The sequence below is a fragment of the Cupressus sempervirens genome, chromosome 5 (assembly GCF_028749045.1).
Source record: "Cupressus sempervirens isolate cs-2001-9-10 chromosome 5, ASM2874904v1, whole genome shotgun sequence".
Taxonomy (NCBI): domain Eukaryota; kingdom Viridiplantae; phylum Streptophyta; class Pinopsida; order Cupressales; family Cupressaceae; genus Cupressus; species Cupressus sempervirens.
The window spans coordinates 340,361,830-340,378,318 of record NC_143122.1 but is presented as its reverse complement, the minus strand read 5'-3'; the positions used below and the strand labels follow the sequence as shown (position 1 = coordinate 340,378,318).

Here is a 16,489-nt window from a genome sequence, read left to right as displayed (position 1 = left end):
ATGTATGAGTCTCCCCTAAATTCCCCTACTGTTATTTCTTTACAACGCCGAGAGAAGCTCGACAGAACTCAAACTTCTCTCATGGAACAACCTTTGTAAGTGCATCGGTTGGATTCTCCATGGTGTTAATCTTCAGGACCTGAAGTTTGCCATCGTCAAGTTTACTTCTAATGAAATGATACCGTATCTCAATATGCTTAGTCCTGCTATGAAACACTGCATTTTTGGCTAAGTCAATGGCACTTTTACTATAACAATACAAGGCTGATCCTTGTTGAGGACAGTCAAAGTCACCAAATAGACGTTGCAACCAAATCAACTCTTTTGCTCCTTCAGTGAGAGCAATGTATTCAGCCTCAGTAGTAGAAAGTGAGACCACTTGTTGCAACTTCGATGCCCAACTGATTGCTGCTCCAGCAAAGGTAAATACATAACCAGTAGTACATCTTCTATTATCTAAATTTCCAGCCATATCTAAATCAATATAACCTCTAAGTAAAGTGTCATTGCCACCAAAGCACAACAAAAAATCAGGAGTGCCCTTAAGATCCACTTAACCGCATCCCAATGTTGTTTACCCGGATTGCTCATAAATCTGCTGACAACCCCCACTGCTTGGACGATATCTAGATGAGTGCAAACCATTGCATACATAAGACTACCCACCACTGAAGAATATGGGATGTTCTTCATGTAGTTTTGTTCTTCTTGTGTCTTGGGACACATGGCTAAAGTTAAACTGAAATGATCAACAAGAGGAGTGCTGCCCAGTTTGGCATCTGCCATGCCAAATATTTCTAGTACCTTGAGAACATAGTGTTTTTGAGAAAGCTTTATTTCTCTCTTGTGTCTATCACAAATAATGTCCATGCCAAGTATCCGTTTTTCTGCCCCTAAGTCCTTCATGGCAAACATTTTTGACATCTTTTCTTTCAATTCTGAAATCAACTTCATAGATGAGTTGGTGACAAGCATGTCATCAACATAAAGCAATAAAAGAATAAAGGAACCATCAGGTAACTTCTTGTAGTAGACACATGGATCAGATTCACACCAAATGAAGTTATTTTCGGTCATGAATTGATTGAACTTGAGATACCACTGCCTTGGAGCTTGCTTGAGACCATACAAGCTCTTCCTTAATCTACAATATGAATTTTCTTTACCACGTTTAATAAATCCCTCGGGTTGCATCATGTAGATTTCTTCATTCAGATCACCATGGAGAAATGTCGTTTTGACATCCAGCTGTTCAAGTTCAAGATCATGAGGAGCAACTAAACCAAGAATAGCCTAGATTGTAGTCATCTTGACCATGGGTGAGAATATTTCATTGAAATCTATGCCCTTTTGCTGATCGAAACCTTTAACAACCAGCCTAGCTTTATACCACTTATGATTTTTGCCTTCATCTGTCAACCAATAAATCCATTGATTTTTAAGTGCTTTCCGATTTGGTGGCAAAGGAACCAAATCCCAAGTTTTGTTATGCAACAGAGAATCCATCTCTTCCTGCATCGCTGCCTGCCATTTGTGAGAATCCGATGCTTTGCGAGCTTCTTTGAAGCCTGTTGGTTCAACTTGGTTTGAAAGCAAAAGTTTCGGCTCTGCTTCTTCGGAGTGCAAGAGTTCAAAATCAGAGAATCGGGCAAGAAGCCTTCTCTGTCTTGTAGATTTTCTTTGCCCCTGAAAATTATCCCCATTTAGTCTATCAAGATTTCCACTCTTATCAATACTGTTGGTATTTGCCTGAGAATTTAATTTTTGTAATTCATATGGGCTGCCCCTTGGAAAAGTGCGAGTATTCCTATTTCCAACATCCATGTGAGAGTTTTGTAAGTTTGAATTGAACTCTATATTTTTGTTATCAGAATTCATATGGTTATTGGTGACCATGTCATGATTTTGTACATGTTGAACTGCATTATCCCTGCCAAAGACACTCCCTCTGCGATTTCCTGTATGTGGTTCAAGCGGCTTGGATTGATTATCGGGCTTTGTGTGGAGACCATGCTGGTAGTAGTGACCAAGCTCGGTGTGCAAGAGGAAGGGGATCTAAGTTGAAAATCTCATTGGCATGTGTCTGAGATCGCACTTCATCTATGTGCGTGTGAGACTGATGAACCTACGGTTGAGTGTATTCAGGCTGTCCATGCAAATTGTCATTGATTTCAAGTCTATTTCCATGGTGATGTTGTGTGTCTCCATCTGTAGGTAGGCACAGTTCAATTCTTTGATCATGCTGGCAACCCAAGTCAATATTTTGTTGTCCTCTAGTCCGACGACAAGTGAGCTCCTCATGCAGTGGTCTTTGTACTATTGTGGCATCCTATCGGCCTGTGTCGAGGATACATAAGCCGTGAGTAAGCTGATGTCTGTCAGCAATTTTCCCATCAGTTGCCCTTTCTCTTGCATGACCAAACTATCGGGTATGTTGGAAATGACAGGCGGCAGAACCACTGTTGTTTTGGTGTGGGAAGGACCACGGGTGAGGCTCCTGTGTGGAGTCCACCTCACCCATGAGTGACATGTGTTATGTATTAACATGCCCATGACTAAGTGCATCGGCAGGGAGAGTAACTTCATCAGTGTATTTTCCATTTTCTCTGTACTCAAACAAAGGATTATCATCTCTGTTCTGATTTAAATTTGAGACTAGAGTTTCATGAATGTGACTGCCTAATTCCTCAATACTCTGTTCACCAGTAGTATTAGAATGACTCCACATGCTAGTGGATGAAGTGGAAAGAGGGACAGGAGCGAGAACTAAATTGGGAGATAAAATACTAGAAGAAACATTGTTCTGATCTCTGTTAGCATTAGAGTTATTATTGTATCCAAAGAGCTGAAGCTATAGCTGTGATGTAAAGTTTAGTCTTCAACATTAATAAGAGATCTTCCTTGTAATGTGGACGTAGCCACAATTTGTGGTGAACCATGATAAAATTGTGTGTTTGTGTTTTTCCTCTTTATTGCTGTTCTGTTCTTTCTCAGTTTGCACTTTCAGCGAACTTCACAATTGGTATTAGAGCTTGGCGTAATCGTTGGAATCAATTTCGGTGTTTGAAAATCCGAAGTCATGGAAGATTTACGAGTGCAGAAATTCTCAAGATAGAATTTTAGTTTGTGGAAAATTCAGATGCGTTTGTTGCTAGTCAAGCAAGACTTGACGGTAGCAATTGATGGAAAAGCAAAGAAACCAGCTACAATGAAGGATGAAAACTGGGATAAAACTGATGAGAAAGCAAAGGCGACAATCTTTCTTTCTTTATCAAGGAATGTTTTATTCAATGTTCACAACGAATCTACGACCAAGGAAGTTTGGGATAAACTTCAAAGTATCTATGAAACGGCCTCAGCTGCAAACAAAATATTCATTATGGAGAAGTTCCACAAGCTGAAAATGAAGGACGAGACTACGATGTCAAATCACATAAATGATTTGAACATTTTATTATGTCAAGCAACCTCGGTTGGCATGACACAAGATGATGAATCTAAAGCTATCATCTTATTATATTCATTACCTGATAGCTGGGATCTCATTGTTATAGCAGTTAGTACTTAACTCTTCAAAGAGCAAGCTGGTCTATGATGAAGTTATGGCAACTCTACTTAGTGAGGATATGTGGAGAAGCAACAAGAAATCCTCATCCGGTGAAGCCTTGACAACGGTCGGCATCAAAAATAGAGGAAGAAACAATCATCATAGAAGATCAAAATTAGCTAGGTGCTCGAAGTCAAGGGAAAGGAAAGGAGGAGACTGTTGGTTTTGTGGCAAAAGTGGTCACATGAAAAATGATTGTAGAGGTTATAAAAGAGCACAAGAACAAGTGTGGGATAGTCAAACCAAGATTGTCTATGAAAAAGATGATAGTGTGCTGATTTTATCTACAATTGAGACTACTTTAGCCTCATGGGTTTTGGATTCTGGCGCATCATTTCACACCACTTCACATATGGAATACTTATTGAATTATCAAGAAGGTAAGTTCGGTGAAGTATACTTGGGTGATAATAAAACACGTGAAATAGTAGGCAAAGGAGATATTTTGTTATCTTTGAAAGGAGGTGTTAAATGGCTATTAAAAGATGTGCATCATGTTCCAAAACTAAAGAGAAATTTGACTTCCTTAAGTTAGCTATATGCACAAGGTTTTGGCACTTCTCTAACCGATTCATGGAAAGTCACAAAAGGATCCATGTTAGTTGCAAAGGAAGACAAGATTGAGAGTTTATATATTGTCAAAAATATTGCTGAAGTGGGGGCTGCCATGACAGTTGAAGATAGCAATTTAGAATTGTGGCATCAAAGGCTTGGTTATATGAGTAAAAAAGGCCTTGCTGTTATGCATAAAAGGGAGCAATTTTACCGGGGCTGAAATCAATTGACTTACAATTTTGTGAACAATGTCTCTATGGAAAACATAAGTAGGTCAGCTTCTTAAGGACCGGACATGAAAAGAAAGGCACTCCTTTGGCACTTGTCTATTCTGATGTGTTCGGACCCACTGAGGAAAGCTCTATTGGAGAAGCAAACTTCTTTCTCACTTTCCTTGATGATTGTACAAGAAAGGTATGGATTTACATATTGCATAAGAAATCTGATGTTTTCAACAAGTTTAAAATCTTTAAGGCTTTAGTTGAGAATCAAATTGGTCACAAAATAAAGTGCTTGCAAACAGATAATGGCGGAGAGTTTTTCTCAATGGAGTTTGATTCATTTTGCGTGATAATGGTATCCGTAGAATAAAGATTGTTCCATTTGCCCCACAAGAAAATGGAGCTGTGGAGAGGATGAATAGAACAGTCCTTGAGAAATCTCGTTGTTTGCTTTCTAATGCCGGTTTAGGCAAAGAGTTTTGGGTAGAGGCATGTAATAGAGCAGTATACTTAATCAACCAAAGTCCCTCTTCTCGGTTAGACTTTGGCATACCAGAGGAAGAGTGTCTGGGAAAGAAAATCTCATATTCTCACATCCGGGTGTTTGGATGCGAAGCTTATGTACATGTTCCAAAGCAGAAAAGAAAGAAGCTTGATCCAAAATCACAGAGGCATTTTTGTGGGCTATGGTGAAGACCAGTTCGGTTTCAGAATATGGGATCCAATTGGGAAGAAAATTATTAGAAGTAGAGATGTCGTCTTCAATGAGAAGGTATTTCCAACATTACAAAATGAAGAAAAAACGGTATGTGAATATGTCCCATATGCTTTTCTTGTGAAGAAATTGGACATATTGCTGCTAGGTGCCCATATAAGTAGAAAAAAGATGAGAAGAAAGTTCACAAGTACAATGGCAAAAAAGACTTCAAATCATTCAAGGATAAAGGTAAGAAAACATGTTTTATGGCTAAAGATTCTAATGATTCTGATGATGAAGAAGATGATGAAATTGTCTACATTGCTGTGAAAGATGAGTCTAATAATGATGAGGAAATGGCACTCATTTCTCATATGAGTAGAAATGATATATGGATCATAGATAGTGGTTGTTCTCATCACATGACTGGTGATAAAACTAAGTTTGAATACTTTGAAGACTATGATGGTGGCAGTGTAAGATTTGGTAACAATGAACCTTGTTGTATAAGAGGAAAAGGAAGAATCTCACTAACCAAGGAACTTGTATGTGACAATGAACCTCCAATACATATATAGAGTCTCAAAGAAAATGAAGAGAAACAATTAGAGCGAAAACAATAATAAATTGTTCATAATAAATGAAAGATTGGTGGGCTTCACATATTCACCCAACAATTAGTTTGTAGAATTTTGCATCTAGCTAGGAAAGGAAAAATAATACATACAGAGATAAAAAAACAAGAAGCATATCAAGCATGTTTTATACAATATTAAACTTCCAGTTGCAAGGGAAAATTACAGCAAATACATCAACTAAACCCAAGTTTCCTTACACAAGCTTACATGCGGAGATAATGAGTGGCATAAGAGAGTGTGATCAGATTCAGATCCAAAATTTATAGAGGAGAATAAAGTTAGAGTCTTGGTTAGATTCATAAGTTCTAGAAAATAACCAACACTAACACCTTCCCTCAGTGTGTGTGTGTGTGTGTTCAAAATCTACCATCAAATGAGTCAAAAGAGAGTTCAAATTCCAATTTTATATATCCATAAATATAATTCATTAAAATAATGAAAAATATCATATCATATATCAAAATGTGCAAAAGTTACAGATTTCAACATAAACTAAAATTGAAGGTTAGAGACTTAAGTATCATGTCATATACAAGATTCAATTATCATTGCATCAATGTATCATATAATGTTAGAAGATCCAAAGTCTCAAACATCAAAGTGAATTAAAACAAAGATAAGATGATGTCCCTAGAATTTGATCTGACAATACTAATATTGTTCAAATTTACACTCTCAATCTGCAAATTTTCACCAACGACTTAAGAATTCATAGATAACTTTGTTGACATTCTAACAACAGCAAGAGCAATGCTTATTGCAACTTGATATGTATTTACATCATATGCTTAAGATTTGATATTTGTAATGACATATTTCAATAATAAGGATTGCTTGAAAATGTTCTGTCATCCCCTTGAGGAAACCGTTTTTGTTTCCAAAATAGATACATTTAAAGTAGAAATACATTTTTAGTCCCTGATATAGGCAGGGAACTAATGTTTTCACTTGCCTCTTTCTAATTAATTTCTCAACCTAAAATTAGTCTAATGCTAAAGTTTAAAAGTGTTTTATTTTTAAAATATTTTTATCTCATTAATTTCTGTTTTATTATTAGCCATTCCCATTTTAGCTGGGTTTTTTATTAATTTATGCCCCCAACACAGTAAGCAAAGCCATAGACAAAGATCAAGTCTCCTGCAACAACATTTGTTCTAGTTCAGTCCCAGATCCAGTTTTATGGACAAAGTATAAATCGCATCTGGTTGATTTAATCATGGACACTTTTCTGTCTCTGTTGGTCTGTAATGGGCACCCCTGGATGTCCCAAAAACTAAACCAAATTGCTGAAAGGAATTATGTCAAACAGTTTGCATTCAACTTCTTATTTCTCCGTTTAATGTTTTAAACCCCTTATAACTCCGGAAATCAAATGTTTATTTGTTTGTTGTGTTTCATGCATGGAATTGGTATCATACAACATAAGCAAGAAAGAAACTACAATGATATGCAAAGTCGAAATGAACTACTGCTAATAAAATGTTATTTTCAGAATTCATAAAACCAAATACATGGCAGATTTATCAACTCACTAATTACTTCAGCAGTATTGACATAATACTTCAGCCCATGCTTTCGAACTTGCTGCTACAATACTTTGTCCTTCAATCAGTCCACTACCTTCCTAATACCATTCCCTCAAAGCGGCATAAGCGTTGGACAAGTAGTGAAGAAGATATGAGCAAAATACCAAATCTGCCTGTAGCCGGAAATGCAACTAAACTGCCTGATAATGAAGCCAAAAACAAAGAATTCCAAAGGCCAAACCCCAAGGGAATGACGTCTAGAATGTTACAAGAGAGGATAGACGTCCTTAACTGCCAAGAACGGAGCTGCAACTCACACACCAATTTCTTCTCATATTCAACCTGCCTAATGAAGCCACAAATGCTTCCTTTTATTCTATTTCCAAGGGTCCGCTCAACTCACATGGGCAATGTGGGATAAAAGATGTGTAATATATAAAACATATATTAAAATACCCCTTATGTCTCCCTTGGGTACACATCACCATAAAATAAATATTAAAGTAACACTTTAATATTTTACAATTAAATTAGACGTTACTTTAATAAAACTTCAGGCATTAAAATGTATTAACAATCGGACTCCGAATAATGCGAGTGATAGCTCATCGGAAAGCTCTCACCGAGGAGTATCGAATCCAATCACCAAAATTGACCTGCACTGTGTCTTGCCAACTTACTAAAAATAGTAAGTATGCCTGAAACTGAGTAAATCAACTTCATTTTGGCCCAAACTAGAAATGACTAGGCCAAAACACTCCAGGATCCCATTAAACCCTTCGTTAGCCCTTGGGACCATGTAGAACAAGGCTAACGCACACACACTTGGTCAACTGCTAAAATGGGGACATTACAGTCCGCCCCCCTTGAAATTGCTTGTCCTCAAGCAATCTCAGTCCAGCCTGCTGAATAACCTGCTCACTCTCCCATGTAGAATCTTCCTCCGGCAGGTCTTTCCATCTGACCAAATACTCCTTCACTATCCTATTTCTAAGCTTCCTCTCTCTGGTGTCCAGAATAGCCTCGGGTACTAACACAAGCTTCCCCTCTTCATCCAAAGGCGGTAAATCTGCAGAAGGCACTACACTCTGACCAATGGCTTTCTTAAGCCTAGACACATGAAACACATTGTGCACTTGATTGCCCTCTAGAAGCTTAAGCTCATAGGTGACTTTGCCCACTTTGCGAATCACCCTGTAGGGACCATAAAATCTAGGTTTCAACTTTTCAACTCCGCTCTTCTTGAGCGATGACTGTCTATATGGTTGTAGCCTCAAGTAAACCATATCCCCTACCTCGAAGCTACGCTCTATTCAGTGCTGATCAGCATACAATTTCTGTTGATTCTGGGCCTGTTGTATATTCTCTTTGAGCACTTTCAGGATGTCCTGACTATCCTGCAATAAGTTTTTGGCTTTGGGCACTCTACTGTCCCCCAAAACTAAATCTATGAAGCTAGGTGCTTCATAACCATAGAGTGCCATAAAAGGAGTCATCTTGATGGACATATGATAAGTGGTGTTATAACAATACTCTCCCATATGCAACCATCTGATCCAAGCCTTTTGTTGTGTAGTTACATAGTTCCTCAAATATCCTTCCGCCCATTTATTCACAATCTCTGTTTGCGGATGATAACTAGTGCTAGGTGTAAGATCTGTACCACACAACCTAAACAACTCTTGCCAAAAAACACTCATAAACTTACTATCTTGGTCGCTAACAATAAATCTAGGCAGCCCATGTAACCTGAGTATCTCTGTAAAGAAAAGATCTGCCACCTGTGCTGCTGTGTAAGTGGACAGAATAGCAAAGAAGTGAGCAAACTTTGTCAAGCAGTCCACCACCACATAGATGCAATTCCTTCCCTGCACTCGTGGTAAACCAGTGATGAAGTCCATCGAAATACTTTCCCATTTCCTATCAGGAATGGGTAAGGGCTGTAATAAACCTGCAGGAAATGTGTGCTCTCCCTTATTCTGTTGACAAACCACACACTCCCTGACATACCTCTGAACATCATCCTTGAGCCCTTTCCATGAAAACCGCTCTCGGATCTGCCTGTAGGTCTTGAAGACCCCCGGATGTCCAGCTGTGGGTGCATCATGAAATGCCTTCAGTATCGCCTCTCTCAAATGTGATGATGGAATCAAATAAACCCTGTCCTGAACTCTGATCAATCCATCTATCACCTCATAGCGATCATCCTGTATGGTACCTGAAATCAATCCAGAAGCCCAAGCATCTCCAACATACTCTACTATAATCCGATCTCTCCAATCTCCTGAAATCTCTGCCAGAGCACATAAGTGAGGTCTCCGAGATAAGGCATTAGCCACCACATTTTTCTTACCTTTGACAAACTCTATGTCAAAGTCATAAGCCTGCAATTTAGTCACCCATTTTTGTTGCCGGTCATTAAGATCACGCTGGCTCATGAAGTATTTAATACTGTTGTGATCAGTCTTGATCACAAAACATCCACCTACCAAATATGATCGAAATTTGGCCAATGCATGGATTATGGCCAACATCTCCCGGTCATAGATAGAATAACTTTTCTCAACTCCCCGGAGCTTCCTACTCTCGAATGCAATGGGATGCTTCTCCTACATCAATACTGCTCCAATCCCATCACCTAATGCATCACAATGAAGCTCAAAAGGCTTCGTGAAATCTGGTAGAGCTAGAACTGGACATGAAGACATTACCTGCTTGAAATGCTCAAAACACCTTTGTGCTGCCCCTGTCCACACGAAGGCTCCTTTCCTGGTAAGATCTGTCAAGGGTGTAGCAATCTGTGAGAATCCCTTAACAAACCTCCTATAAAAACCACATAAACCAAAGAATCCCTTAAGCTGTGTAAGGTTTGTGGGAGTAGGCCACTCTACAATAGCTCTAATCTTTTCGGGATCAACCCGAACGCCATCTGCACTAATGATATGCCCAAGGTAAAGGAGCTCAGTCATGCCAAACTCACATTTAGATTCCTTGGCATACAATGACTCTCTCTCCAGAATAGATAACACCTCCTCCAGATGATGTAAGTGCTCCTCCCAGGTCTTACTGAAGACCAAGATGTCATCAAAGAAGATCAAGACAAATCTCCTCAGCTGCTTCCTGAATACCTGGTTCATACAACTTTGAAATGTAGCAGGTGCATTGGTTAGACCAAATGACATAACCATGAACTCAAAGTGGCCATAGTGACATCGGAAGGTTGTTTTCTCAATGTCCTTTGCTCTCATCCTGATCTGATGGTATCCGGATCGCAAATCAATTTTGGTGAAGAAGCATGCCCCATGCAACTCATCAATCAGCTCATCAATCCTAGGAATGGGATACCTGTTTTTAATTGTTTTCTTATTCAGTGCCCTGTAATCGATGCACATGCGCATCGTCCCATCCTTCTTCTTTACCAATACTACTGCTGAAGCAAAGGGGCTCTTACTGGGCCTGATATGCCCCATCTCCAACAAATCCTTAATCGCCTTCTCTATCTCATCCTTGTGTTTCTTAGGATGACGATAGGGAGTAATCATAACTGGTTTGGCTCCCTCCTCGAGCTCAATAACATGTTCCATCCCTCTGTCAGGAGGAACCCCATGAGGAATATCGCTAAATACTTTAGCGTGTCTATCAAGTATCTTCTAGATATCTGGTGGATGACTCTTTTCTTGTGGCTCTGGTGAAGTTGGCATAATGTAGCATTCTGCCGCCCACTCTATGTCATCATGACGAAAAAGTCTCCGCATTCTCCTCAAGGACACTACTCTGCAACCTCCATCTGAAAGTCCTCTAAGTACGACAGTTCTGCCCTCATGCTGGAATCTCATCTCCAATTTCGCTAGATTGAGTGTGAACTCAACTAGTGAAGCCATCCATGTCATGCCGAGGATGACATCATAATCTCCCATGTCCACAACATAGAACTCATCCTCCAACTCGTAGCCATCTCCAAACCTGATGCGAAGATTAGATATCTTTCGAGTGCATAATAACTTATCACCGTTAGCCACCATGACTCTAAACCCATCATGCTCCTCTGTCTGTAACCCTCTCCTGGCTACCAACTGTGCATCTATGGAGTTATGTGTAGCCCCAGTGTCAATAAGAGATCACTTTCTGCCCCTGGATAATACCCATGACCTTAAATGTGATTGCCTTTTGGGCCCCTGTCAAGCGTGCCAACGATCTATCATCCTTAGGAATGTTGCTCTCCTCTATAGTGTTACTCTCATCTGAATCGGAGTGTTGATCCTCCCCTTCTGACTCTGACTCTTCTGCTGAAAAATACTCCATTTGATTTGCCTTAGCCTTGAGAGAACATTTATGAGATAAGTCCCAAGGCTCTCTACAATGGAAGCACAGCTTCTTCTTTCGAAGTTCATTCAAGGTTTCATTGTCTAGTCCTTTTGATCCTTCTTTGGGTTTGCTATACTCTTTCTGAAACAGTTTTTTGTCTTTGTCCTTGCGGTAGGAAGAATCTGTTGAATGGTTTTTTCCTTTGTATACCGAAGGGGCTAAATCTCGTGCCTTTTTAGTTGCTTCAGCTAAGGTGAGTGGATCATGTCCCTTCACCCAACCTCGTAATGGATCAGCAAAACCATCACAAAATAACACCACCAATCTCCTAGGAGAGATATCAGTAACAAGTACAGACAAGCGCTGAAACTCGGCAATGTAAGCATCCACAGAACCTGACTGTTTTAACTGTGCTAGCTCTTTGAAATGTAACTCGAGATCCTTAGTGTCAAATCTCCCAATCAATGTTTCAGTGAATTCCTCATAGGATGTAATCTGATTATGCCCCAAAGTCACCATGCCATAATGCCACCATTCATGTGCAACGCCATCCAAGTGCATAGCCACATACTTGATAGCCTCCTCCTCAGGCATAGGATTTAGCTGCAAGTATGTATCTACCTTCTGCACCCAAGCTCGTGCAGTCATCTTCCCTGAAGCATCATAATAAGGTAAAGAAAGTTTTCCAACTTTCTTCCTCAGCTCAAAGTTTTGATTCCTCCCTCCTGCTTTAGGCATGTGTCTCATCCTCAAGTCCATATAATCTCTAAGAGAAATATCCGCCTGAAACTCCGGTCCACTAGCCTCCCAGTCCCTCCTGAACTGATCCTGTAACTCGGTAATCTGCGGTTCGTTTACTGGTTGAACCGGATCTCTGGGTGGGAAAGTGGGTAGAAGAGGTCTCGAGCTCACAGTCCGTGCTGGGCGTGCAACGTGTCTAAAGTTATCAGCCTCATTCCCATTGTTGTCGTGTCCATTATTACCATTAATGTTATTCTCAGGACCATTGTTGTTGCCTTGGCCTCCATGGTTATTGTTTCCCCCGTTGTTATTGTTTCTGTTGTTGGCATCACCTGGATTAATATTGACACCCATCTGTCTAGCCATGAGCTGCAACATCATGTCCATTCGCCTATTCTGCTCCTGCTGCATACGCTGCCCCTGCTCTAATGTATCCAGTAACTGTCTGAACAGTACCTCCCCCTGATCTGGACCAGCATTCCCGCCTCCGCCTAATCCTGTATTCCTGTCATCTCGATCACCCATATTATTGTCCTGATCACAGAATATCTCCTCTGTGTCTATATGGTTGGATTCAATGTCCACCTGCACGGATGTACTAGACTGTTTGCTTTGCAAGTCTGAAATCCTATTTTGTCTTGCTCTGGTATCGCGGAAATTATAAGACCCCTGTCGCATGCTCAAACATAAATGCTTAGCCTGTGTTTTTTATTTATTTCTGATTTTAGTGTTTTGACATTTCATCAAACACTTTTTCCCTCTATCCGGCTGTTCCAAATTCCCTATAAGACCTCCACAGGATGGCAGGACTTATAGCTCTGATACCACTGTAATGGGCACCCCTGGATGTCCCAAAAATTAAACCAAATTGCTGAAAGGAATTATGTCAAACAGTTTGCATTCAACTTCTTATTTCTCCGTTTAATGTTTTAAACCCCTTATAACTCCGGAAATCAAACGTTTATTTGTTTGTTGTGTTTCATGCATGGAATTGGTATCATACAACATAAGCAAGAAAGAAACTACAATGATATGCAAAGTGGAAATGAACTACTGCTAATAAAATGTTATTTTCAGAATTCATAAAACCAAATACATGGCAGATTTATCAACTCACTAATTACTTCAGCAGTATTGACATAATACTTCAGCCCATGCTTTCGAACTTGCTGCTACAATACTTTGTCCTTCAATCAGTCCACTACCTTCTTAATACCATTCCCTCAAAGCGGCATAAGCGTCGGACAAGTAGTGAAGAAGATATGAGCAAAATACCAAATCTGCCTGTAGCCGGAAATGCAACTAAACTGCCTGATAATGAAGCCAAAAACAAAGAATTCCAAAGGCCAAACCCCAAGGGAATGACATCTAGAATGTTACAAGAGAGGATAGACGTCCTCAACTGCCAAGAACGGAGCTGCAACTCACACACCAATTTAGCTCATATTCAACCTGCCTAATTGGGGGTTTTTATTAATTTATGCCCCCAACACAGTAAGCAAAGCCATAGACAAAGATCAAGTCTCCTGCAACAACATTTGTTCTAGTTCAGTCCCAGATCCAGTTTTATGGACAAAGTATAAATCACATCTGGTTGATTTAATCGTGGACACTTTTCTGTCTCTGTTGGTCTTTGCAGCCATTGCTCTGTATGCCAGAAACATTATCAACTGCTTTTACCCTATCTCAGAAGAAGAGATCGAGGATTGGGTTGTCTAGAACTTTCTATTTTTAATTAGTATCTTGCAGAACTTTCTAGTTAAATGTTATCTTCTCATTGCACTAAGGCTGATAGCAACCAAATCTGGTACGAAGTAACGCTCAGCCAAATAGGTGCTCCCTTTTCCTTCTGCTATGGGCATTTGTTTACTGCTTCCCACAGGGTTTCTCAGACATAGATTGGAAAGCACGTGAGAGTGGAGATGAACAAATCTCTGTTTGTAATGACCTCTATTTACATTGCAAGCGGCTGTGTATAGATCGTAAGATTGCCAAACAGCTGCATTTCAATCGTCTTTTGCTCCCTCAGGGGCGAGGTCACATGAAGTTGTTTAATTTTGAGGAACAAGAATCAAAATTATCTCTTTTCTACTCTGTGGCAGGGATGCCCAATTTGGCTGCACTCACATTGAACATTTTTTAAAGAATTTTACACCTGATTTTTGGAATTTTTTTCCCTGTAATTTTGTGCAACTATTTAATCAAATATAAAACACTTCCTCTAATCATTTGTTACGATTGACGAAGAAGTAAAAGAAGACTGACTTAGGGGCAATCTATGTGGCGTGAAATCAACTAAAATTTTCCCTTGGATCAAAATTGTAAAAACATTCTTGTCGAATACTACGATAAAACATACAATTATTGTAGAAGATGCAAATACATCTCTTGGGTGATTTTATGAACTCATCAGTGTTGCACATCATTTATATTTTCAATAGATTTAAAATAAATATTTCGGAATGAGAAATCCATCGTATAAATCTACTTCTATTTATGATCCGATGGATGTCCATGCACTCCTCTAAAGCTAAACTTCTGTACAATAACAAGAGCTCAAGCTAGCCTTAGTCCTCTTTTCACAAATATTTTAAGGTTCATAATAATTATAACTATTACATAGATCAAAATTTGTAGAATATTTGAAATTAAATTAGACAATAGTAAAAACGACAAATGTTAAAACATATCATATACAACATCTATAACAATATGTAACTTAATATCCAAGCCGAGTAATTTGAAAAATTGAAACACTTTGGAATCCAATACTATGATATATGTCATATAAGATTTATGATATAAAATTCAAACAAGTAAATAGTAACTTGAATCTAAAAAATCTTTGAAAAAAAAATGTGTATTATAATTTTGGACCTTATGCTTTTGCCTCATAGCGTTAAGCACTACACAGTATAATCCTGCATCTTTTCATCTTTTAAAGAACATTCTTATAATATCTCACCTTGTACTTTTCACAATAAACAAGAACTCGTGCTCAAACAGAACTCTTGTTTAATAATAAGTCATTTAAGTGCCCCTTTTCATTTCTTGTTCCAGATCTTCAAAATTTCATTTTCCTCTTTTTGTAAGCCATGTTGAGTTGATATTTCTGCACAAACCTTGTATTGAATAGAAGCGTGAATATCATCTGGAATACTATCTATGCCGTTATTTAAAGAAATATAAAATATAAAATACGCAGTCTCTGGTATTTCGATTCACACCCTAATTGACGTGTGCATCTTTTGATATCTGGTTTCCAGGAACCATCTGTCCACGAAAAGGCAAAGGAGAAGCTTTTAGAAAACCAGATGAAGTTGAAGGTACTTATTTTCCAAATTTCAATATAACTCATGTACCCGTTGTTTGGATTGACATTACAGTAGAGGGTAAAACTAAAAATACACAATTGATAAAAGATAAGTTTGGTTATATCACATGCAGGGTATTAATCAACATGCAACTGAATTGGGAGATGGTGCCCAAAATTTTCAATCTTTGGCAGAGGATATATTGAAGCAAGTGAAAGCAAAGAAATGATGACAAATATTTGAAAAATAAGGATGCAAAAATATATAGTACTGTACTGTAGAAGTAAAGAGATCCTATTGTAATTCAAAATATTTATCGTGGAATCATAAGAGTTCATACAACAAAACATATCAGATCCTAATGTAATTACAAATATTTATATTGTATTTATAGAAACTGATACATCAGTTTGTTAAAATTTGTATCATGTACACAAAGTTCAAGTCCAAGGAGAACTTCCCATTTGAATATCCACCTTGGATTGGCATCATCATAACTTTTTAATATTGAAGCATTGCAATAACAAGAAAGGTTTGACGTGTGCAGAGGACATGAAACCTTGAAAAAGTGAATTATGAGAACTTTGAAAGGCCAGTGACGTGTTCAAGAAATATATATTCACACAAACTCCTCTTGAAAAGCTCCAAATGGATGTGTAAGGTTCATAAAATGTCTAAGCCAAAGGAAAAATTAGATATTAGAAACATTTTAAACACCTAATGAGGGCGCAACCACCGTATTTCTGTAATTGATGTATGTTTTGATGTATTTTAATAAACATTAAATTTTCATGAAAGGACAAAAATGATAGAGCAATCATTGTGAAATAAATATGCATATAGCAGCCCTCAATTATTTTGTAAGTTCAGATGCTTCCATTTGTC

The 16,489-nt window shown here is 38.6% G+C and overlaps 1 protein-coding gene across 2 annotated transcripts in view; it reads left to right on the top strand.

The window, feature by feature from the left end:
• The window catches only part of DAW1 (Transducin/WD40 repeat-like superfamily protein), a 308,544-nt gene extending 292,291 nt beyond the window's left edge, over window positions 1-16,253 (top strand). For both annotated transcript variants that reach the window (XM_089830229.1, XM_089830230.1), the window contains 2 exons: window positions 15,557-15,616; window positions 15,738-16,253. In XM_089830229.1, the coding sequence (XP_089686355.1) occupies window positions 15,557-15,616; window positions 15,738-15,833 (156 nt within the window). In that variant the 3' untranslated portion in view covers window positions 15,834-16,253. The remainder of the gene's footprint in view (window positions 1-15,556; window positions 15,617-15,737) is intronic.
• Window positions 16,254-16,489: the final 236 nt, after the last annotated feature.